The 24176-nt window shown below is 48.2% G+C and overlaps 7 protein-coding genes across 7 annotated transcripts; 3 read left to right on the plus strand and 4 right to left on the minus strand.

Moving 5' to 3' along the window:
* Positions 1–1466: 1466 nt before the first annotated feature.
* EJ05DRAFT_537894 (uncharacterized protein) lies at positions 1467–2509 on the plus strand (the record flags this gene model as incomplete). The annotated part of the gene is made up of 2 exons (XM_033749414.1): positions 1467–1858; positions 1914–2509. The coding sequence occupies exons 1-2, from the start codon at positions 1642–1644 to the stop codon at positions 2507–2509; spliced, it is 813 nt and encodes a 270-aa protein (XP_033600996.1). The 5' UTR covers positions 1467–1641.
* Positions 2510–6977: 4468 nt separating this feature from the next.
* Positions 6978–8561, minus strand: EJ05DRAFT_475846 (uncharacterized protein). The gene has a single exon (XM_033743906.1). It carries the CDS (start codon positions 8232–8234, stop codon positions 7455–7457), a length of 780 nt encoding a protein of 259 aa, XP_033600997.1. The 5' UTR covers positions 8235–8561; the 3' UTR covers positions 6978–7454.
* A 1973-nt stretch (positions 8562–10534) lies between these two features.
* EJ05DRAFT_354579 (alpha/beta-hydrolase) lies at positions 10535–11868 on the minus strand. The gene has a single exon (XM_033741030.1). It carries the CDS (start codon positions 11562–11564, stop codon positions 10725–10727), a length of 840 nt encoding a protein of 279 aa, XP_033600998.1. The 5' UTR covers positions 11565–11868; the 3' UTR covers positions 10535–10724.
* Positions 11869–13123: 1255 nt separating this feature from the next.
* Positions 13124–14358, minus strand: EJ05DRAFT_500067 (uncharacterized protein; the record flags this gene model as incomplete). The annotated part of the gene is made up of 2 exons (XM_033746935.1): positions 13124–14240; positions 14303–14358. 2 exons carry the CDS (start codon positions 14356–14358, stop codon positions 13124–13126), a joined length of 1173 nt encoding a protein of 390 aa, XP_033600999.1.
* Positions 14359–15008: 650 nt separating this feature from the next.
* On the plus strand, positions 15009–17159 carry EJ05DRAFT_485663 (FAD-binding domain-containing protein; the record flags this gene model as incomplete). Its single annotated transcript, XM_033745470.1, has 5 exons — positions 15009–15254; positions 15301–16053; positions 16086–16670; positions 16911–16944; positions 17113–17159. The coding sequence occupies 5 exons, from the start codon at positions 15009–15011 to the stop codon at positions 17157–17159; spliced, it is 1665 nt and encodes a 554-aa protein (XP_033601000.1).
* A 741-nt stretch (positions 17160–17900) lies between these two features.
* On the minus strand, positions 17901–19778 carry EJ05DRAFT_438370 (sugar transporter; the record flags this gene model as incomplete). Its single annotated transcript, XM_033741829.1, has 5 exons — positions 17901–18832; positions 18878–19250; positions 19301–19313; positions 19363–19462; positions 19541–19778. 5 exons carry the CDS (start codon positions 19776–19778, stop codon positions 17901–17903), a joined length of 1656 nt encoding a protein of 551 aa, XP_033601001.1.
* Positions 19779–23113: 3335 nt separating this feature from the next.
* Positions 23114–24042, plus strand: EJ05DRAFT_475853 (uncharacterized protein). The gene is made up of 3 exons (XM_033743907.1): positions 23114–23727; positions 23778–23848; positions 23904–24042. Exons 1-3 carry the CDS (start codon positions 23363–23365, stop codon positions 23957–23959), a joined length of 492 nt encoding a protein of 163 aa, XP_033601002.1. The 5' UTR covers positions 23114–23362; the 3' UTR covers positions 23960–24042.
* The last annotated feature ends 134 nt before the right edge of the window (positions 24043–24176 follow it).

The raw sequence follows: 24176 nt of genomic DNA on the forward strand, positions 1-24176 counted from the left end.
TGGGATATACAGAGTGTTACGTCTCCTTTTTTGATCGTCTATTTTTCAACAGATCGCTAGGCACTCGATGCATGTGAGCCCAGAGCAATCGTAACTACAAGCATTCATTTAGACTAGTAGAGTCAGATCTCCGGTCCAAATTACGATTAAGACTGACATTTCCCCAATACATTAATGATAGTGATAGCGAGTTGCAGCATACCGCTCTCCAGTGCAATTGACAATTATGCGCCAAGCCTAGTTCCTCTGATGTCAAAGTTAGGTAGCACAACATCAAGCTTTGAGTTCCTGATAAGCCCGGAATATGTAAAATACTTTGAGTACGATACTGGTTGCGATATCAACAACTATTAAAGATCTGGATATGTTGACGTGAATGATAACCTGTAGACAGTAGACCTACGAACTTATAGCTCATTCATGATGTGGTGGACGGCTGCGGTCACGATGCTGAATGCACGCAGATGGTGTTCATTCAATGACCACATACAAAACAACGGTCTTGACCAATTTTTCGTGGCTACATTGACTGAATTCCTTGCTATCAAGTAAGGGAGCTCTCTGCCGAAGCGCCACGATGGCGTACACTATCCTGGTTAATTTATGTGTTAGCTTTCGCTACGAGAATGCAACGTGATGCCTTGGAGAGGCCCTGCATTGTGGCGATGGGAAAATAAATGGTTTGGGGCCATTTGATCGAAATCATCACGCAAGGTTGGGTAATAGGAGTTCTAAATTCCAATGGTGTGAAAGTAGAAAATAAGGGTTCTCCAACGTCGGCGAATTAAGCTCATACCATAGCTCATGGAAGAGGGAACTATAAGCCAGGCAGACTCCAGGCGTTCCCGTTCTCTCCACCTGTGACAGCGCTTCTTCCGTGCAAATAACTCTCGCCTTGTTCGAGCTACGTCGCTGGAACGAGGAAGAAGGCAGCCGTTTCCAAGTGGAGGCTGTGCTGTGCTCTGCCTTACACCATTCTGAGTCCCGAAAGAAAGGTCTTTGGCGATCATGAATCATGGTTCTGAAGAACAGTGGAGATTTGCCGTTTCCAGCCATCGAACATTCCATGCTTGTTCTTTGAACTGGGATTCTGTCGAAGGGAGACACAGCCACAACCCAATCAAGCCGTTGTGGCGGTAGTGGCTTAAGGTATGACAACAACGATCTTTGCGTTCCTTCGTCACGCCTCGCTTGGAAGCTCTTGTTGAAGGATAACTATCGGCTTGGACGGCATGAAACGTGGTGCTATGATTCGTGCAATGGCGAAAAATTCATGAAAGTCAGCAAGTCCACTACTTCTGATTGGCGACTAGATGACTAAGGACTCACACGCTAGGCACTCAGCCTTGCTTGGCGGGCATCATAGCATTCCATTCCCAGTCGCCCCGCCTCCGGATCTAATCCTGCCTAGGCAGTTTCAATCCTAGTTAGCGACCGGAACAACCTAGGTAGAACAGCAGAGGTATATAGACGTGGGCAACGCTCGTTGCTACACGTCGTTTACAGTTGCATCATCTTTGAATGCAAACGCCTTCTGTTAATTATTTGCGAAACCATATTACTCACTCTCGGCGTCACCAGGTCTGAATTGCACGACGCTTTCTACCGCATATCGATATACCTTGTTCACATATCAATAATATGAAGTTCTCCAACGCTCTCACCTTCGCCCTCGCGGCCACTTCCTCGGTCAACGCGCTTTCGATACCAGACACCGAAGATTCTGCATCTCTGGTGTTACGCGATGTTCAGCGCGTTGCGCAGTCTTTTGAAGAATACCACCCAGCTCCAGAACTCTCTAAGCGCAAGGGCGGCGGTGGCGGAGGGGGCGGAGGTCGTGGCGGAGGCGGCGGTGGCGGTAAGTTGAATACACACCGATATCCCAACGGCACTTCTCTGACATATCTACTCAGGTGGAGGAAAAGGCGGATCTGGAGGCGGTGGACGGACCTCATCTTCATCCAATGTCGGCGGGCAAACACGCTCTGGCACCGGCACCCCACGCGCATATGGCAACGGAGGCTATTACGGCGGTGGTGCTGCGATCCCATACCAGTCCTCCGCGCGTAGTCCTAAGGGTATTCTCGGGGTGTTCATCGGCGGCGCGGCACTGAGCGCGCTGTTCGTTGGCACGTTCGCGTATGGCGCATACATGTATCCATATGGCAGCAGGTACACGTTCCGCAACGTCAGCGCAGGACAGAACGGCACGACCACATTGCCGGTAAAGTGCATATGTGCCGCGTTCCTCAGCTGCGGGTGTGATGAGAATACGGACCAGACATACATCAACAGTTTGGTTGGAGACGGGGATTATAACAAGCTGAACAAGACCCTGGTGCAAGTCACAGAGCCAAATGGAACGAGGACGCTGGCTATCAATGGCACGCTGGCTAATGGCACAACTGCGCCGGGTGGTGTGGATGATGCTGGCGGTCGCAACGCGCCGCTTGAACAAGCCGGGCTGTTGATTCTTGGTGCTGCTATGAGCTATGCGCTCCTTGCTTAAGGAATTGCTATCGTATTTTCAAAGGGCCGTTCTGCAGATGTTGGCGAGGAGAACTTTCATTTAACGGACTTGTTTTCGTGATACCCAATTAATGTATTAGAGGATCAGATGGATACCTATAAGACTTCAATAATATTGCCACCACGACCGTATATTTTATGTGTTAAGAGTGCGGTAGTGATATGGAACCCTTGATCGCAACGAGTTTTCCATTTCGTTTATACATTCTAAGCACTGGCCAAGCCTATACTAGGTCTCATTGTACCGTCCAGCAATCAATTCTGCACATCGAGGTAGAGAGTAGAACGCCTAGAGAAGGCAGCACTCTTTTTGAAGCTGAAGAAAGATCAGACCGTGTGCCACTTACATCACCGACGTGATTTCGAAGAACGATGCACAACCTCTCCCACGTGTGGCGTGGTGAAGTGTGATCACAGGACAGCCACAGCCCTAGCGGGCATAAGGCTGCCTGGCAGTCTCACACCGGCAATTGTTTCTCAACACCAATGAGGCTTTGGAACGTGCGCGGAGGCAGCGTCTAGCGGCTCTGGCGAGCATGAAACATGATGCGCCGAGTCGTCATGCTGCAAGTCAAGGGTCGATCTGAGCATCTCAGCCTGTCGAATCCCGGTGCTCTCATGCAGCCCTACCAGGTACGCTGATGAAGGGGTTGTGATTCTTGCGTCAGCCGTCTTAATCTATGAAGACAGGATCGATGCGCGCAGGAGCTGCCTGGAGGTGAGGAGATTGAAGGTATAGGGGCGGCGTGATGGGACGAAATTTCGGTGTAGGAGGGAGGAGTTGCTGCGTTGTGTTGGTGGTAGGGATCAATCTAGTAATACGTACCCGAGTTAGGTTCGCGACGGAAAAGCCACTCTCCTTTGGGGCTAGCGCCGTTCTCTCGAATGAATCCTGAGCAATGACCACGAGTTCTATCTACCACTAAGGTGCCGAATTTACAAGAGTACTGCCTCTGATATGAGAGGGCTTCTCATTAACGCCCATCATTGTTCTTGTTCCTGCAAGAACGGCAACTTTCACCACAGCAATCTTCATGTTAGTTTCAAGTCATCGAGTAAAATACTGCGCCTCCAACGTGCCCTTGCGCTGTATTCTTCACGGCTATTTCTGAGCCTCTCCAGACTCTCTACACAAGCTAACAAGTACCGCCACACTGTATCTCTAGTCCCCATGATGCCTTTAGTTGAAATGTACGGACGCCTACAACTTGCATAGAATGTACTTCGAGTAATTTGCATGATCTCCTGCCCCATACTTCTCGAGACGTTGTCCTAGAATCCGTCGCCTTCGTGGGGGTTATCACATTCTTTAGGCTACGAACTACATCCCAGCTTATGGATATGAGTCTACTTTCACGAAATAACGGTCTGACTGCCGCACAACGGCACCCTACCCGGGTATTGTTGTGCCGTCTACAGGTCCAGCTTTACACCTCGCCGTACTGCGTCCTTCACTTGTTCTAGGCACTCCAACAACACACATGGCACGGAATATGCTATTCTCGACTCACCTGGCTGTTGTTGCCCTGGCTGATGCGGCAAAGTTTTGCACACTTCTATATCTATGGTACCATCACTCGCTGATGTTGAATTTCTAGATTCTGTATCTCACAAACACAGCCAAACATCCTCACCGCTGCTCGCCAATTTGGATTTATAAGTACATCCAGTCTCACTGATTCAAGAAGACATTTTTTCACCTTGACTATCAGTTCCTCCTCCGTTCAATATACTCATTCCATATCTATCAATCGTCGACTCGTCAATATCAGATTCAAATCGGACTACCATTGCTCAATACATTTCCACTCGATACATCTTCGACAACATCACTTCTTCCTTACTCGACTCCCGCCGCCAAAGAAATGTGTTATCTAGTCGTTGAGCGCTTCTCGGTCTGCCGGTGTGTGCACGTTAAACACGCGGTAGACCCATGCCCATTGGTTGGGCGCCCTGGCCACTATGCGGAGGAGAGGACTGTACTTGTCGGCTACCTCTGTCACAGTCACTCGGCCTCATATGCCTACTAGGCGTCAAGCTCAGGCCAAAGAGCCTCACCAGACTCCTGATACTCAGCCGGACATCGGTAGATACACCGCGGTAGCTTGTACAATCAGCCATTTCAATGTGGTAGTGAGTCCCTTGGCTATATCTGATCTGGTCTCTGGGGATTTTCGGGCCGGACTATCCGTTGAGGAGACGCAGCACGATGTTTGAAATGGGTGGCGTCGCAAATGCATCCAACTACGACTTTACGTTTCCAGAGTCGAATACGAGTACCCTTCGAGTCTCATTCTTGTATATATCTTTGTTCTCACTTGACTACTCTCGTTACGTATCAGCTAGTACTTAAATTCGTGGTTCACAGGCTCAACACCTCTTCAATGTATCAGAAATAGACGGAAATCTAGAATTTGTTCATTTCAGTACGCTCGAGTATTTTCTCCTCAGGTATTGTTTTTCTAACGTTATCTTGACATCTTGTTCTCCCATCTTCCGCTACGACATCTCGTGGTCTAGTGTTCGTCTTCAATCACACATTCATTTCTATACCATAAACTGGTATATAGCAATTTGATTACCTGTGGTCGATGTTACATGTAGACTTTAGAATTCGTTGGCTAATAGCACAGATGTTTCAAGAATCGTCTTACAAACAGAATAATGTCGTAGAATCGCTTGACTTTGTACTGTAGACTGTGTCATTAGAAACCAGACAGCCTAATGCAGACAGTCGTCGCCTAAATACAATTACATAGTCCCTTTCCATGTGATATCTAACCCTTTCCGTCACGTTGGCTATACGCTTACTTATCTATGATATTTCTCCCACCCACCATTCCAACTACGACCATGCGCCGCAAACTCGCGATTTCACACGACAGGTTGCACTCTGGGACCATGCCGTCGAAGTGAGTTTGAGTTGTATACATATCAGTGACTTCGACGAGATAGATAATTTCCTGATATCCTGGATACGTGCAGAGAAGTAGAGAGCAGAAAGACAGGACGCTGTATCTGGTGTTTCCTCATTGCAAAAGTCCTGCGCAAAGGGAACTCAGAGTCTATTTCTCCCTTGTAGCTGTCTGTGCCCAGATCGCAATCTGCCAATACTGGTCTGCTGATATACTCTAAGGTCCACGTACAACCAGCTGACCAGCCATGTTCCAATGGACTGCAACGCATGTGTGTCTGCTCTCATTTTCTTGAATATTGCCATCTGAATCCGGTGGTATCTGGGCAACCTCTCGTATAACTACTAAACTACCACGGTGACAACGTGTCAGCTCCCCAGCTATTTCTAATATACTTTTGTTAGCCCGACTACATAAATACACACATACATACGCCACACATCACACTATGATCCCCTCGATCACGTCTCTGAATCACATGCTAGCTAGCTTTAGGCAGGAGGGAAGCAGGGGGCTAGCTATTCGACTTTGGCACACATTTTCCTTCACCGCTCTGGGCGATACAGTCAGCACATAATCCCTCCCCTGTCCCTGGATATAACGCTGTTGTTATATAAGCCGGATGGCATGGATGATGGATCTGCAGTCAAAGGCGCGTGATCACTTGTTGCGGCGGAGCATATTGGAAAAAGAAAAGATCTCATAATGCGAAGTGTATTGATAGTTTATAAAGTAGTAGAGCGACCAGCAGAACAAATACGATTGTTTTATATTCATCCATACTAGATAAGCAATAGAAACAAAAATTCTAAAACCTTTACATATTTAGATTATAGAAAGTGGTAAATAAGTGCTTAGCGAATGTATGTGGACCACTGTTAGGGAATGCTTTCACTGACATACTACATCATACATATAATGTCGACAGAGAGAGAGAAATAAGATACAAAATAGAGGAAAAAACTATAACTTAGATTTTCCAAAGCGTATGAACTGCCCATGCTAGGTTTTGCATTCTGTTCCTAGAAAAGCATATACGAAAGGCCATGTATAAGTAATGGAAAGAATAAAACATGAGTCAGATTTTATATGTGCATACTGAACATAGAAGTCACGAGGAAAGTAGATATATATATGAATCATTTCGACATAATTAGATCATCATATATATGATAAACTCATGTTCTAATAAGACTGTCTATATCTAGAATATATCTCCTTAAAACAATACTAGAATATATACGTAGAGTATACAAGCGGCGTGTAGAAAAGGAAACGATTTGTGAATAGAGCCGGTGGAAGGACGCAGTAAAAAGATAGGAGGGTAGTGCATATATACGGAATGATACATACACATATAGAATACATATGATGGCGAAGTACTGGCGTAGTGAAGTAGTTAAGATAAGGCCAGAGTGAAGTGTGAATACGAGGGGAGTCACGAGGGCACAAGTCACAAATGGGCCGAGCGCAGAGACATAATTCATAATCGTCATCAAGACCTGGCGAAGTCTGCAGCCGCAATCACAGGTCGCTCGCTAGACTTCGTGGTCGTCAATTGCCATACCATACCATGCCATGCTATGCTATAATATGCTACATGTACATATCCAGTTGCAGGACTCGCTCCTCCTGTGTCATTTGCGAGTGCAACGTGTTTGCGGGTGGGATTAATCAACAACAACACCGGACAGCACCACAAGCCCACGACCAGCGTGACGTGCGTAGTGTGCTGTATGAACGGTGAGACTTCGTAATATATACATGGAGAAAAGAAAAGATCACGATCCTGCTGCGGATCCTGACGATGCGTCAAGGACCACGTTGGGACGCATTCGGGCCTAATGAGTGTGCAATGGCGCGGGGTGCGCGTGTTGTTGCCATACTGTCTCCGAGTGGAGACCGTTGTCTAGCGACAGGACTCAGGTCGAACGAGTGTGTGCGGGAATGCAAGATATACGAGAAAGGCTCGCGGAGCAGGAATGTAGTGTACGTGGGCGTGAAGCGGGATCAGCGTCGCACAACAATACCTTGCCTGCGCGTGGTCTTGGCCTTGTAGTATTCCTCGTCCTCGCTTGAGCACTCGCTGCCATCAGAGAATCCACAACGAGCACCGCCACAGTCGAGCTTGACGCGGTCACCAGCGCGGGTGATGCCGTAGCGCTCACATGTGCAGCACGAGCTGGTGCTACTGACGGACGATGGTGACGAGCTGTTTGAGCTGCGCGATGTGAGGGATGGCACGTCAGAGTCTGCATCGGAGTCGGAGTCCTCCTCGCTGCTCTCTTCGATTGTGGCCCGCGAAAAGCGCGATGTCAGGGCCTCTAGCGTCGCAGGGGAGTAGTTCTGCTGGACGACCTCACGGGTCTCGTACGGCTTCATAGGTCGCGGAGATTGAATTTTGCTGGGCGACAAGGCGCGACCCTTGGGAATGTCGAGCGAGACGCGACGGGAGTGACGCTTGGAAGAGCGGGAAGCAGACTGTGACGAGGTCTTGCCAGCAGGAATGTCGAGGATATTCAGCTGACGGCCGGTGGTGGGCTCGGTGGTATATTCCTGTGCGGGATCGTGTGAGACATGGTAGCCGTCGATGATGTAGTAGTACCAGTAGCGCTGGCCCTGTTGGAGCATGGAGCCTTGAAAGCGGAACGTGCCTTTCCAGGCGCCTGCTTTGGCAGAGTCCTTGCTGAGTGGGAGCTGGCCATTGTAGTTGTCCCAGGAGCCAAGTAGATGGACAGTCTTGCAGTTTGCAGACGTACGGAGAGTGAAGTTGAGCTGGATCGCGGCCATTGTGGATGATGTGAAGGCTTAAATTTGATTTTCAATGTGTATATTACGAGGAGTCTGAGAATTGAAAGGTTGGTCCGAAGAGGCCGTGTGTTGTTGACTGTACGAATGAATTGAGGTTCGAGAGACTGAGCAAGAGAGAGCTGATATTAAGTTGGGTATACGGTCGCCAGCCAGTGACGATCGAATGGTGAATGATATTGAAGATTGATATTGAAGTGATATGGAGGGCAGTTGGATTATGGCACCAGGCCTTTGAGTGGTAGTATTACGGGGGAATGGAGGAACTGAGAACAAAAACAAAGACGTAAAAAAGAGGAAACAAAAAACCCAATACCAGGCTCTCAAGATTGTGCAAGCTGCTGAAGAGGAAAGGAAAGGTCCCACGATGCGGCGGCGGAAGGCATACTTATGAGTGGTTCGGCGGTGCCAGGAAACGAGTTTTGCAGCTAGATGCGAAGTAGATGCTAGATGCCGGCAAGTAACCTGACATGGCCATGGCGTTGCTGCATAGGGCATGGCTAGCTGCAAAGCCGGGTCGAAGAGGATACAGCGGCATGGGTGTCTACACACAAAGGCTGGACAGCGACGGTGGACAGTGGATGGTGGATGTTGGATGGTGGGAGTCTGGAGGAGGAGGTCGGGCAGTGAATGGTGGATGGATTTGTGGTGGAGGTGTTTTGTTTTCTGCCAGCGCTTCATTCGTGCTTGTGATTGGTCAGGACTGCATTGACGTGCAGTAGTCAGTAGCCGCTAAATCCAGTAGTCTACCCCCAGCGGACCAATGAAAAGCCGGCGTCAGACCGTCACGGCAGAAAAGGCGGGGCAGCCATATGCAACTCCATGCCCTCCATCACACGATTCCACACCCTCATGCCACTCGCTCAGACTGTCAAACACTGAAGAGAAAGTCAATCAGTATGCAGCATCATCGGTAGTCTGCTATACTAGCCTATGTCAAGAGCAAGGCAATCAGATCATGCCCACAGGCCAACATCGATCGTGCAGGAGAAAGACGATCTATGACATGTAGAAGAAGCAAGTTTTCGACTAAGAGCCTCAACATCAACGTCCGGATCTCACTGGCATAGCAGAGATACGAGCCTGTGCCTCATGTTGTGCCTCTGTCGAATCACCTGCGTACGAACCATCATAGTTTTGGTTCACTCATTCTCTGACCTTATTACTTTGTTTACGTTGTGCCGTTGTGGGCCCAAAGGGCTAGAGCGCAGCCATTTACATAGTAGACTAATGTCATGTATGTATTCTGCCTTCCTTGAGGCTTTTACGCCTCGTCCAGGAGTCCATCCAATCATGGCATTGCTCAACGGTCATCTGGGATTGGCTGGGCGGCTACGTATTCTAAACCCCGCACACTGCGTGCTGCGGTGTAGAGTTGGAAGTTTGGAAGATACCACCAGTAAAAAAGACACCGGTCACACCATCATGACCACCACCCTCGTCTATACAAGCCCAGCAGTAACACTAGATGCCATGATCTACAGAACTAGCTTGCTGTAACCTGTTTTATAGCGTATTATCCCAATGGCAGCGGCCACTATTCCTGAACCGCCACCTCTCCGCTGTGAGCGCCCGCACTATAAGATATAGTTCGATCAAAGATAGAAACACTGACTAACGTTTTTCAACCTTTCGGGTTTCTTCAAGGCACGTACAGTCCTCCAGCTGAAGTGCAGCCTATATTCGGTCCCCACTAGTGCTCTTGCTCGTCGTCTACTCGGCGCTTCCTATTGGCTGTGCATTCCATCGCCGCCGGAGTCTGTCATCTCCCAGACCTGTCAAGAGCACAACAACCATCGGCCTTCACCATCACCGCCTTTTCTCCGTCAGAATGCACCCTTGTCTCTCATCTTCGCTGCACCCTTCCCCTCGCTTATCGATAGAGGCCACCAACAAATCTGCTAGCGTCCGCTAGCAGTCCGTCTGGTTTGACAGCGGGTTCGGTGTCGAAGCTAGAATATGACCTCCACGCCGGCGCTCCTTCAAGCTCCATCGGCTGCATACCGTCATGAGCAATGGCCCAGGCGTATTGTACCAGTACTACATATGCCGCCTGTGCCGTCCAAGCGCTGACCGGTCTGCTCAGCTGCATGTGGAAACCCCAGATAGGTGGGTGCCTACGTTGTTATGGATATGGTGTCGTAATACTTTTGAGTTTATTGAATAGAATTGGCCTGGAGAAAGAAAAGTTACGCGGCAGCTCTTCAGGATCGAGGATTGCAGCGAAGTGATCATATGCCTTCCCGATGAGGCTGTCATGAATCATCATCTGATGGTGATCTCGTGTTGTAAAAGATTGGTCCCAGTCTTGTTGACGTTGTGTATAATACCTTGAGTTCGAGTGTCGAAGTCTCAGACAACGCCTGAATGTTAAACTATCTCGCGCGCAGCTTTCGACACTTCTGTTTGCGCTGTCTTCACAACTACATGCTCAATTGATTCTAGCTGCTAAATTACTTGAGCATGACTACTTTAGTCTCTGTGGCATGCCCACTCCTGGACGCGGCTTAACCACTCTTTGACCAGGGCTTCGAAGAGTATTCGTTCTGGTTCGTCCACAGGCAGAGCATGCGATCCTCGATCCAACACAACATGTGTTGCTCTCGGATATGATCCGAGGAGCCGCAGACTATCTCTGTAACCGACATGCGTGTCTTGCCGGCCTGTCAGAATGAGGGCTGGTGCAGGGAACGGGGTGATCTCGAGAGGCGCAGTCAGAAGATACGCTTTGGGATCATTCCGAATCGTATGGAGGACTTTGATATCCGCCTGCTCTACTGCTGGATTTACTATCGCCGCAATCTTGTTCAGCAGCGCTTGTATGTAGCCTGCCGTCTGGACGACGAGGAAATCGCCCATTGTAGTCTTGTCCTTCTCTGGGACCTTGCTCATTACGTCTGCGTTGCTCAAGAGTGGTCGGAAGACATCAAGATCCCGCTTTTCGTTCTCGGGATCAGTAACAGGAACACGTAAGAGAAGACCATTGATTTGTGTCGTGTATCTCTGTGCAATAGCGCGCGCCAGATAGGAACCACACGATGCACCAACAACGAGGAATCTGGATGATCCGATTTGCGCGTCGACAAGGTCTGTGAGTCGAGCCCAGATGTCGTCTAAGTTCCTGATACCGTCGGCTGGCGTCGAGCCCATACCAGGAAGATCGACATAAATCCGTTTGTAGCCGTCGAGGGTACTGAATATTGGCTCGTAGTCAAAGGCCTCTGAGGCGCCGTTCATTTCCCATCCGTGAATGAATAAGACTGGGATTCCATCACCGACTACAGTCGTTGACAGAGTGCTAGTGGCTTCCATTGTCGTGACGATAAATGTAGGGCTCTGCCAGGTGCGACGACGCTGAGATTACTCCGCAAAGCAGTCAGGTGAATTGGTAATCCATATACCACGAATATTACGCGCTAGCGGCTAGAACATTATTCTATCCCTCCTTGTATTGATTGTGAAGTGTCAGTGAAGCTTGCACTAGCTCTTACAGTACTGAGGATGGTTGCAAAGTATAGATCTTTGGGTACATTCCTGACTTGGGATCATTAGGATCATGGCACATGTGCGTTAGATTGAGACTGATCACAGGTGGATGAGACGGCGAAGAATAACATCAAATCTCTCAAGTCGCTGCGGGTGTGCTGCGTCCATTCTAGGTTTAGCGCATCCATACATTTGCCGCTAACTTGACTCTACCTAGGTTAGGTACATCAAATTCACAAACTACACTGCAATAAGCTCCTCCAACACGAGCCAACACAGAGATAATAACGACTGGTCAATCCAATGGCGTTTTTGGATAGGAGACTTCCTCTTCTTAGAGTGTAATGAGTGCTACTTCTTAGCCTTGCGAAACCTAGTCGAAGGTAGAATTTCGATCATTGCGTAAGGCTTCGTTGAGTTTGGCATGAAACGGTCAAATCATGGAGGGAATCTGAAGGCTTGCTGAGGTCATTCTTAACACCAGAGAGAGGACGACATCGATCGACAAGTCATGCATGGAACTGTAAAGAACCAATTACGAGTCAATCATGCGAGCTGTGTCGCCCATCTGTCAATTGTTCTCATGGAATATCTCTTTCAGGTGACTATCATTGCAGTGAACTGCCTCCTCTGTCATGATACATGATCGTGTCTTACATCGTTCTGTCATCAGTCAATGCTTCAGATGAGGAGGGACTCTTGGGTCCACCACACTCCACAGGGCCCTTGTGCCTCAAACGATTTCCTCCTTATGCTAACCATGTGGTATACTCGCCAATAAGTACAGAGTTACGAACAAATTACTTGTAGAATACCTCAAGTGATAGGTTTCTGCATTCTGGACTCGTATGCATAGATGCATCTGTCATCCTGTCTAGCCCTACTAGCTATAGTGTCGGAGCTGTCTCAGGACGCCATCAATAAAAGTAATACTTCACAGATACCCGGGGCCCCCACTGACCCTAAGACCTCGCTCAAGTCCATATCAAACATTCTAAGAAGCACCCCGAACGGCGGAATGACCAGTAAGTTGGCTCAACTCATGTCAAATTATATTGCAACTACTAACGCTGATCGAGACTTTCAAATATTGATCATTCATCGTATTTGGCTCCAACCTCGTCTCCTATGAATCTCTGTTCCTCACCGTACCTAAAGGTCTTTAGCGGGATTTCATATACCACCTGTGTGATGTGATCGTCTAAATCTCTAGTCTATGTTGTTGTATATGGAAGTCTATATTATATGGGACCAGATGATCAGCCGCGCTAGCTTGGTTGCACGCGATATACACTGCAACTAACATGAAAGAAGTGTCCCACAAAATCTTGATATGGCTATCCGTGGTGATACAGCCGGGAGGAGTCAATCTATGTGACACATTTTTAAGCGCCAAGGACATCCCTGAATGTTTGAAGATTGCTTGTACTTCTGTCTGTTCTTTTGTTCATCTTCTGTAGTTCCTCCTGTCCTTGATGAAAGATGCCATTCTCGACGTAGCGACATCCGTCTTGCTCCAAGACCCTGATACCCGTGCTGCCCAGACCAAGCAAGGTGAGGACTTCCTCACCAACGTCTATAACATTACTAATCTTTCCCGGAAAGACGTGAACAACTCCATCATATTGGAAAGCGAAACCACTTCGAAACTCGGTAGGGCATTTCGGTTTTGCCAAGACACCGCCATACCAGCCCTCGTACGTGAAACGATCAGAGAATGCCGGCCAGAAGCGACGCATCTCAGCCTCTGCTGGAACGCGGGCCATAGCATCTACAAGAGCATCGTCGAGGTATTCATCGAGCAGCAATCGCGCCTTCTGTGGGCACTCGAAGGAACCGAGAATCGTATATGCGCCGTGAGTAAGGATGTAGTCCTGTTGGGGCGCACCAGAATTTATATTAGAAATGGCTGGCATGAGGCATGGGAACCAGCCGTCCATAAATATGAGTGACATTGGTTTCGTTGAGGTTGGAGCATTGTCTCGAAAGCGAAGGGCAAGACAGGCCTGGTAGATGAACTCAAAATCGAAAGACGAGTGTAACCAGCTATCTCTTGGCACGAGATCCTCAAATCCAGTACAGTTGACGACAACATCAGATACAAAGCTTTTGTTGAGTGATTGACCAAGATGGACTGTACGTATGTGTTTCGTGGCACTTGGTGTACCCTCTTGTTGAAGCTCATAATTTTCGACGGCGAGTACCTTAGTCTCTAGCACTACTTTTACGCCGAGTCGTTCGAATCGCTGCGCGAAGTAGCTTCGTACTTGTGAACCGATAGCTATGCTGGGCTCATCAAGATTGTACGTACAGTGCGTATCAAGAAGTCCATAGTCCAATGGATCAACCGCTTGACAGTCAGGGTTCTCCTGACACACTTTCTCAAACTCTCTAGACGATGTTTTCGACGCGAAACCATCAGATTCAATGGTGCCTAGAGCATAAAGGGAGTATTCATGATCCACAACGAGGTCTTTGTACTTTTGTCGAAACTTTTTAAAGCTGGTAACTGTTAGCTACTGCAACTCCAAGTTCGACCATTGAGGACACCGGCCTTTTCCTACAGTTTGCTCTCGTGTTTGAGGATCGTGGGTAATGCGGACCTAAATTCGTCAGTCATTGACCCATACTCATCCCTTGTACACTAATACCTTTATGTAGTCGGATGCCAAACGACCCTGATGTACCTGCGAGGAGTTGACTACCTTGCTCCAGAAGCACGACTTCACAGCCTACAGCCGCTATCTCGCACGCCAGATGACAACCATTCCAACCAGCCCCAATAATAGTGACGAGCATATCCAGTGATAATTGCACCTATGTGTAGCACTTTCCCTCGCTGCTTGTGCAATTTACGAGGAGTGATATTTCTGGCCATTGGAGTTGCGATATAAACGACATTAAGAGTGCACAACGAAACCATCAATGGCTTTATCAAGGGGCTGTGATGGATCGATACGCGTTTGTACTAGTCCAAGGCATTGGCTTTTGTCGATGCCGCTAAAGTCCACGTTTGATGAAGGCGGTATTTAGCGAGGGCGCTAGGGTCTCAACCAACATATAGGGCTTACGAAGCCTTTGTCACCAGGGAGATGTGTCGTGTACCAGGGGCTGATATCTGTATGAAGACTAATTAGTATTAAAGCGGGTCACCTTCATTAGAACTTCAACGCGCAGAGTGCAAACAGAGAAAGAAAGAAAGAAAGAAAGAAAGAAAGAAAGAAAGATTACTCTTGTAACTTGAATGTACAGTATTTTGATCAGTGAACCATGCAGTCGAGTTTTGCAATATTATGGCTCCTAGGAAACCTCTTTAGTGGATTCGCAAGCTCTTCCTCAGTAGACCCTTATCGTATCCACGAAGAACTGGGCCCACTGTTGTCAGCTAATGCTGCTATTTACACCCCTTCGTCCCCAGAGTGGCTGAATGTGACTGATCATATCGATCCGGGTATCATTCATCCTCAATATGTCGCCTCCGTCGTCGCAGGAGTCGAACAGGATGTGGAACTAGTGGTAGGACTAAGGAAAAGCTCGTCATCAATGGTTAACCATTTTCCAGATCAAGTTCGCCAATCACCATAACATACCATTTCTGGCACACAATGGCGGGCATGGGTCTTGGAGTGACCTAAGCAATGTTCGTCACGGGATCCAGATTTACATACGAGCATTGAACACTATCGCGATCCATGAGGACAACACTGCTACCATCGGGGGTGGCGCATCAGTCCATGAGGTACTGAACGGTCTTGCCGCAGAGGGCAAACGAAGTGGTTGGTCGAGAAATTGCAATGCAATATGTAACATGCTCACTTTCCTAGTACATGGCATATGTCCATGTGTCTCACTCCTCGGGCCAGCACTTGGTGGCGGTCACGGCATTCTGCAAGGTCGATATGGATTAGCGTGCGACCAGATCGTATCTGCAAATATCGTGCTCGCGAACGGTACAGCTGTTGTTGCAAGCAAAGATTCTCACCGAGAACTATACTGGGCAATGAGGGGTGCAGGACACAACTTTGGGATCGTCACATCTGTGCGATACCGGGTATATGACATCCCGCGCGATGCTCAATGGCAGCATACCCTGATTTACTTCAACAAAGACAAGCTTGAGGAGGCCTTGACAGTATCTAACAAACTCACTGATGCGCCTGGAAATCATCCCCCAGAGCTGATGGTGGAATGGGGTAACATCGCACACGTGCCTTCACTCGACGCTGTAAACGTGCGAGGCTATCCTTCTTGCTGTCTGTACTTGACTGCTAATAAGATTCGTAGCCTGTTTTTCGACTGGACATCATCTATGAAGGTACGTCTGAGGCTGCCGCTCCATTTTCTGAGAGATATGAGTCAATCGGTCCTTTGAGTATTCAGAAGGTCACGGAAACGGATTACACGAAAGTTCCAGGCCTCGTCGGATTCACACTCGAAGGATATTCTTGTATGCGGCGCTCGGACTCTATCATGGCGAGCGTCAGCCTACATAACTATAACGTTACGACGATGAAGAAAGCATACGATATCTTCGCCAATCTCACCAGCATGCCAGAATTCAGTGGAGCTTATGGATTGCTTGAGTCCTACGCGACTGAAGGTGTCAAAGCAGTTGCAGCAGATAGCACGGCTGTATCTGGAGAAGAGCGACGTGCGAATATTCTATTGGGTTTTGAACTCATCCATAATACTTCTCGGTCCAACTTTGAGAGAGCCAATGCTACAGCAGCTGAGCTCACGGCGGTCTTCAAATCCGGACAAGATACGGAAAAGTATGGCCCGGTGGGAACATATCCGAACTATGCGCGAGGAGCGGAGAGTCCACAAGAATTGTATGGATTCGAGCCATGGCGATTGAGAAGATTGAGAGCTTTGAAGGCAGCCTATGATCCTTTCAATCGTTTTGGATTTTATGCGTCTGTGCTGGAACCCGTAAGAGGATGAGCGATTAGAGAGAGCATAGAGTGCCTTCAGCAGACGTCGATACTATAATATGCAGCTGTGAAACGACAGCAACTTGTGCGGACAGGGTACATTCAGTGCAGCTCTTATTCATTAGTCCAACTTCCCTTGGGTTAGGGAAATCCCGTCATGAGGATACACCAGTCAACTTGTTTGTAGGCATACCTTTTCATAGCAACTAGTAATTCACAAAGCCTCTGAGTACCACAGCTGCAGCTTATCGAGAAATTCGAGGATTGCGCATGTAGGCTCCCTAAGCAGTCGAAGGCCACGTCAACACGATTTTGACTTTGCTTATATGGCTAGAGCACTAGTATTAGTATCGAGTCGGACATTGTCCTCTACTGCCTTACGCCACAACCCTTGTCGTGCCATTTGATTGCGGTGTGGTAGGTAGCTCGAAAGTTTGTAGGCTCGCGCGAGCGGACATTCATCGCAGACGTATACGAAGCTGGCTAGAATTGCGATCGATACATTGCGCATCTGTAGCTAGACAGTGTGAGGGTATGTATAATTATAGGCGAGTAAGGAGCGCCAGAATGAATACAAGTGGTGGCACGATCCAGCGACAGGAGTTCAATAAAAGGCCACTCGGGTGTATCCGGACTACTCACCTGGGCAGTCCGCTCAACGCTCCGGGCAGGGCTGAGCCAGGGGAAGGTCTTGCCAAGCGGTCCGCGCAAACACCCTTCCCTTCCATTCATCCATCATGATGGATCTTCATTCCTGATCGTCCACATCCTCATTTCACCACTACCACTGCAACCACCGGTGACAGGACTGATCGGCTAGACCTGTATCATAGACACAATCGTCAACATGACGTGCAATGTGATGTCATTAGACGCGCGCGTCTCGAACCATGCCAATGATGTGACGCGCCTCATCGCAGTGGACACCGCTGATCTTTATGCTCAGAGATCGACGGTGGCCATCATTGTCACTGGGTTTTGCAATTTAACCTACATATGAGATTGAGCCCTCTGGTTGTTGAAGTATCATGTGTAGTTTTCACAACCATTTTCTTACAATAAGCTGGAGGTGGATACATCATACATGTGAACAATATCCGCTTCTTTGCAACGCCGTTCGATGCATCCAGATCCTACCTCTTGGGGTATATACGTAAGCAAGCCTTTCTCAACTCAACTCTCACAATCATTGCCATTCTTCATGCAGAACCTCAAGCACCGATACCATCTACAAAGCGTGTCTGCCCCTGGTCTCTATTGGCAAGCACAGCATCGCTACGAAAGCCGCAAGCATCAGACCCCCGCTAGCATAAATCGGCGCCTTCGGATTAGCCTCGCCCGCGTAAATAGCTACCAGCGGCGCACACAGTCCTGCAACACGGTTTAGGAAACTCGATATCCCGGTCCCAGTCCCGCGATTGGGAGCAGGAAAGACCTCAGGGGTGTAGGCATACAAGACGCCGTACATGATATTCTGCCAGAAGGCCTCGAGTGAGGTAAATGCAAGTTGGAACTTGTTGTTGGACGAGACGGTAAAGAGGAAGATGAATATACCGGCGATGACGGTCGATATGGCCATAGTACCTTTGCGGCCGATGTATCTCCAATTAACCGTATACAAGGCACATAAGCTTCCAGGAATTCCAACGGCCGAGGTAATGGCGTAGTCGCGATAGATATTATTGACTGAGTTCTCTTGTTCGCCGCCGGCATTGGCGAGGTACTGCGGGAGGAATGCGTTGAATAAGGGATATCCCATGCCAATAGTTGCCCAGATGAACCAGAGAAGACATGTCGTCGTGGTAAGGCGCCAGCCATGGAACAGAGGACCGATGCGCTTGGTAGAAAATTTGCTAAGGTTGCGCTTGACAATTTCTGAAGTGTTGAGAGCCTGAGCACCAACGACTTCGGGATCACCGCCAATGGCATTGAGAATCTCTTCCGTGAGCCACGTCTGGGTCTCATTGTGATGAGCGATGCCACGGATGACGGCGACGGCTTCGGTCTGACGCCCACGAGACAGCAAGAACTTCGGCGACTCAAAGAGATGGAAGAAGAAGAACCGGCAGACGAACATTGCGAAAGTTATGGCTCCCAATGACAGGACTGTGTATCTCCAGCCCCATTTAACAGGGTAATTTGGGATAAATGCCCAAGCCACTGACGGCTATTAGCACAATATACGTACCGGGAATTGTAACTCACATATGCTGGATATGAATTGGCCAACCGGCCACCATGCTGACAGCGCTGTGAGGAGGCCACTCGAATCGTGTGGAAGAAATTCGAGAAACAACGCGCCATCAACAGGAAAGTTGCCGCCAATTCCAAGACCAACGCAAGCAAATAGACCACAAACACCAATCCAGTTTGGAGCACCCCCAGCGGCGAGTCCAAAAATACCGGCAATAGCGAGTGTGAAATTGAACGCCGGACGGCGTCCAATAACATCAGCTGCGATACCCCAAAAAGATGCACCCAGACACAGGCCGACAAATAGTGCAAGAGTGGTAAAGCGTACATTGGTCTCGGAAACACCAAATTCTGCACTAAGCTGTGGGAGTGTAATGGCAACGCCCTACTTCGTGCATTAATTTGGTGCTGATTAGTTCTCTTGATATCTCTCACCTGTAACCACAAGCTATCGAATGATTAGCTATGACTGGAATAATGACTTTGTTGGCACGTACTTGTCCGCCATCCAACCCATCCCACACAACGTAAACAACTGCCACTGATACTTCCCCATTCCCATATCATTGAGAGCGCGATTGATCACCTTAGACTTGCCTATAAAGCGTCAGCTAAGCCACACGAGGGGAGTGGCAAGAAGCAGCTGGCTATCATGCAAGGAATCATGCGACCCACGATCGTAAGCGCTGTTGACGCCAAAGGCAGAAAGGTCGGCTTCGATTTCTGCTTTTAATATCTCAAGTGTCACTATGGTGCCATCACTCGATCCACTATCGCTAGATCTTGTTGACTTCTCATCATACTTTCCAGTGATTTTGAGTTTCCTGGTGATACAGTCCAAGAAATTACTTTTCACGAACGGACGACGTGGTGTTTGCCCCAAATTCACCAAAGTTTCTGGGTACTCAGGCATGTCTTGCTTGCCAGAAAGATTGAAAGTGAAGATAGACGGCATCGTAGTAGTATTAGCTGAAGATAGAAGGGGCTTGATGCTTTGGCTACTCGATTGTTGACGCTTTGGTTGCATATTCGACTATCAGGACGAGTGTCAGGGCAAAGCAGGCCTGTAGAGCTCCAGTGTCGACGATTAGGACGTTTTCGTGCTTTGGGCTCACTTGCGATCACGGTATTGCTACCACTGTGTGAGAGATATTGCTGCGAACAAGTGTTACTAGATTTTGAACGGGTATCAAGAACGTGTGATTTGAGGAGGGCAGGAACAGTGATAAAAAAACTTGGACAGGGTAACTATCTGCTTAATATATGGCGACTATGCCAAAATCAAAAACTCTGAAAGCCTGGGAGAAAGTGAGAAACGTGTTCTACCATCCTTTAGCGGCCCATGAGACATGATTGCTGGTAGTAAGCTCCACACTGACGGGTCTTCTCGCCAATCAGGGATTCAGGTCCTGAGGGATCGGATGAGATGGGAAGAGGTAGCGGTAGATTCGACGATTGCGATTGGCATATTTTGCAGCCTGGCGGTAATAATTGCAGCATGCCAACCAAGAATCGCAGAGAATCATGTTTCTACGGGTCGTTGAACTCATAGCGTTACATGTTTTGTGGTGTGGCATCTGGCTGGACAGACGTAGTAATTGAGATCTTTCAGTTGTATAGGGCTTGGAGGTGTATAGAGTCTTCGGCGAAATGATATTGCATCGTGCAAGATGCAATTCGCATGTATGAAAGTGAAAGGTACCTACAAACTATTGTAACAACGAAGTCCGGTTCAGGTTAGCGGGGGAGGGCTGTGCGGCGGGTCCGTGCGTACTTCTCACACCTGCATTCTCCTTCTCATCCTCCATTTATTTTCTTCCGCGGTTACAACTCCGTTGCCCACACGCAGAGAACACATGCACACACACACACTCTCTCCCTATCTTTCTTTCTCTTCCTATTTCTCTATGTCTTTTTTTCAATTTCACGATATCTGACTGAGCGAAACGGCCAGTCTACTTTGTCCTGTCGAAGGCTTCTATATGGACAATCGACAGCAGTAGAGTCACGGAACACGATGAAATATGCGACCTGTATCCCTGTTTGACCTAAGTGGTAGCTGTCATTCGTCTCATGGAAACTCGCGAGCGTTCTAGCTGCATTTTGCCCTGGCAAAAGCAAAGAGCTTTCGAATTTGCTGATCAGAGATATATCAGCATCCACTTAGTCAAGGCATCTGGTATTGGCTGACATCTGCCTCTCTCAAAGTGGTCGTCGTATTGAGGAGCTATTCTAGAAGCAGTAAGTCGTCTCGTCACGTCCAATCATACCTCAAGCCCATACTGTCGTCATGATGAACCACAGGTGGCCAGAAGAGGCCATGCGCGATTGCTGTTGGTGTTTCGACACTTTGACGGCGAGAGAACTTGGCCGATGCTTAAATCACCTCGAACAATCTTCTCACTTATGTTACTGATAATTTCGACGTCTGCACAAGCCTTCGCAAGACTCTTCTAGCAACTAATTAGTGGCTGACATCTTTACTGCTAGTGACCAGTCGGCACGCTTGGATCTGTCCTTGGCACCCGTTGGGATCTCCACTGCCAGCCTCCGCCAGCGTAGCTAATGCCTCCTCGCCTGCGAGCATAATGATTTCATAATCATTTAAAAAGGAATTCCACGTGAGAGTATTGCTGACTGGTATGCGAGGTCGAGCTCAAGACTCCGTTCTCCGTTATATACCTCGACCAATTGAGGATGGACATAAATCTTTGGAGTACAAATGATGCACCTCTGCAATTGTATGTCTACCGCATACTGAAATTTTATAATCCCTGCGCCCCTGCGCGGGCATCTCCGACCTGAGAATACCTATAGCCTCACGTCATTGCTACAGCTCAGTTCTAGCCTGTTGGTGCTAAAATCACCAGATATGTCAATGTTACAGATTGATATGCTCAGACCTAGGTAGGTATACGCGGAGGATCTGACTACCTTTTGTGAAAACCAACACCGGCGAGAATTGCTACAATATGTGTGGCAACAAAAGAACGATCGCAGAGTATTCGTATGTCGAAGTAATGAGATAATACAGCACTATAAGCATATTCCGACGATATGGGCGCAGAAACAGCTTTCGGTCTGGATTTGACGGACTCGGGCTGCAAAATTATTGCGTCTATCTTCAAACATTGTTCGGCGCCGTCTCAGGTAACATGCGATCGAAGATAGCAGATCAAGTGCAGGTTAAGTAGAACTCCCTTAGTGGCTATTCTTATGAGAGTGTGACGGTCAAATTTCCGCGGTTTAAAGAATGGATATCGCTCTCTAGAAGGGCGCGCTCTTCTTGCAAGTCACGCGTGCTAACGCGGTCGACATCTCTTGAGACGGATTGTTTTATGTCATCCAGCTACATCTGGAGAAACGTGCCAAGTCCCTCACTTATCAGTATCTCTGTATCCGCGTCCACGGGTTACCGGCGACTATGTGGCTAGTCTGCCCAGGGGACAAGCATTTGAGGGGTATTCTTGGGCACCGGACCCGGGTCCAGAGTCGAAGCCGTCGGCTGGGAAATAACAGTACAGACATGGAGAAGCCGACGATGCCGATGCCGCCGAATGCCGAAGGCTCTCCTTCGAAGGATCGTGGTGTGAGATAAAGACGCATTACGCCTATGCATACGATGGTGTGTGACCAAGATTGCAGAGGCAGGCTACTTGCTGCAGGCAAGCTGTAAAGGTGTCATTGTAAATCACTAATTACAGACAGAGGTCTACTTCAGATCGAAGAGTAAGAAAAATTCTTTAGAAATGAAGGTATGTAGCGTGTCGTTGAAGGCGAATAATGAGATTTGACCAGCACTTGAATATATATTCATTTGACGACGCGGCCTATTGCGGATGCTGTGCTAACGATACGCTATACCGCAAGCATACGCAACTTACCGCAAACGAAACTATGTGAAGCTTGACTTTACCTTCCTAGTGCTTCCTAATCATATACTCCATAAGTGCATCTAGTTACAGAGCATGTATTCACCCAGGAAATCATCCGGATGTCTGAGGAACTTACCCAATTGGCCGATTCGCAGGAACAAGTGTTTAGTTGGCTTTGATGGCAGGACCACATGGCACTATCAATGCTCTTGACGAGTTGATATGTTTACACTGCCATGTCTATAAGAAGGCACGCGAGCGCGCATCTTTTCCTCCTTATCTTCATCTCACATCATACAACATACACAATAGAATGACTCATTTACAACTACTTTACTTCCAACTCCTAACGTTCAAAGTAACATCATCGTAAGTTGGAGATCCAATTCCTGAGCTTACAACATATGGTCGTACACATCTCTTTGCCACGAGGGAGACGACTATACAATGTCACTTCAACATCGCGCACTTTTACCTGATCCAAACATCTATATTGCTTGCCTCCAGCAGATGTTTACTGTGTTTCATCTCCTTGAAGCAGCACATTTCTACGTATTTATTGCAGCTCTAGGCAGTTTCACTGACTTCCAGCTTACAGAATACTATTACCTCCATCTCCACAATGAGATTCTTTCCCACAATCATGGCATTAGTCTTGGCAGTCAGTGCACTGCCAAACAAGGGGACCTCGACCGGGGACCTCATGATCAGTGCCGATATAGCGGCAGAAAGTACGGCGCTCGCCAAGAATATCGAGTGCAATCCCAAGATGCTGCGCGGAGCCAATCGCGACGGCATCAAGCAATGCATCAAGTATCTGCGTAACCAAAGGGAGGCAACTTGCCTTGCACAAAGGAGCATGAACACATACTGCGACTTTCCTGAGATGCGGCTCGAGGTGTGGGCGGCGGGCCTAGAGGAACGCTTGGCCGAGCAGAATGAAGCACCTCCCTATAACCATATACCGTACCAGCAGGGAGCATCATGGTAAGTGATGCTTTCATCTCTTTCAAGCTCCGACTAATGAGTACTTCTAGTGCCGATGTTGCGAATGGTCTCGCGGCCATATTGAAAACTTGTAGCGCAGGCAATGATTTGGATGTCAGCGGTATGTCAACAAGGACTGATAGCAATTGGCAAATGGATCACTGACACCCAGACAGGCACTGGCCCGGCTATGCCGAATGAGAACTTCATGTTGAGGGTATTCGCGCCCTAGACTAAGTTTTGTCAGAACCTGGCAGAAGTATGTCAATTTCAGCGATATCGAGTGTATTAAGGGTCGCGTTTGCGATATTATAGAAATCTGTAGTTGTATTAATATAGTTTGGACGATAGACTGTAGAGAGAGAGGAAGGTTGCATGTGTTAGTTATATACGCAAGTAGAGCTTGATCACGTCTGACCAGTAGTAGAACCATTCGTTTCTATCTTCAG

The sequence above is a fragment of the Pseudovirgaria hyperparasitica genome, assembly GCF_010093815.1.
Source record: "Pseudovirgaria hyperparasitica strain CBS 121739 unplaced genomic scaffold EJ05scaffold_7, whole genome shotgun sequence".
Lineage (NCBI taxonomy): Eukaryota > Fungi > Ascomycota > Dothideomycetes > Acrospermales > Acrospermaceae > Pseudovirgaria > Pseudovirgaria hyperparasitica.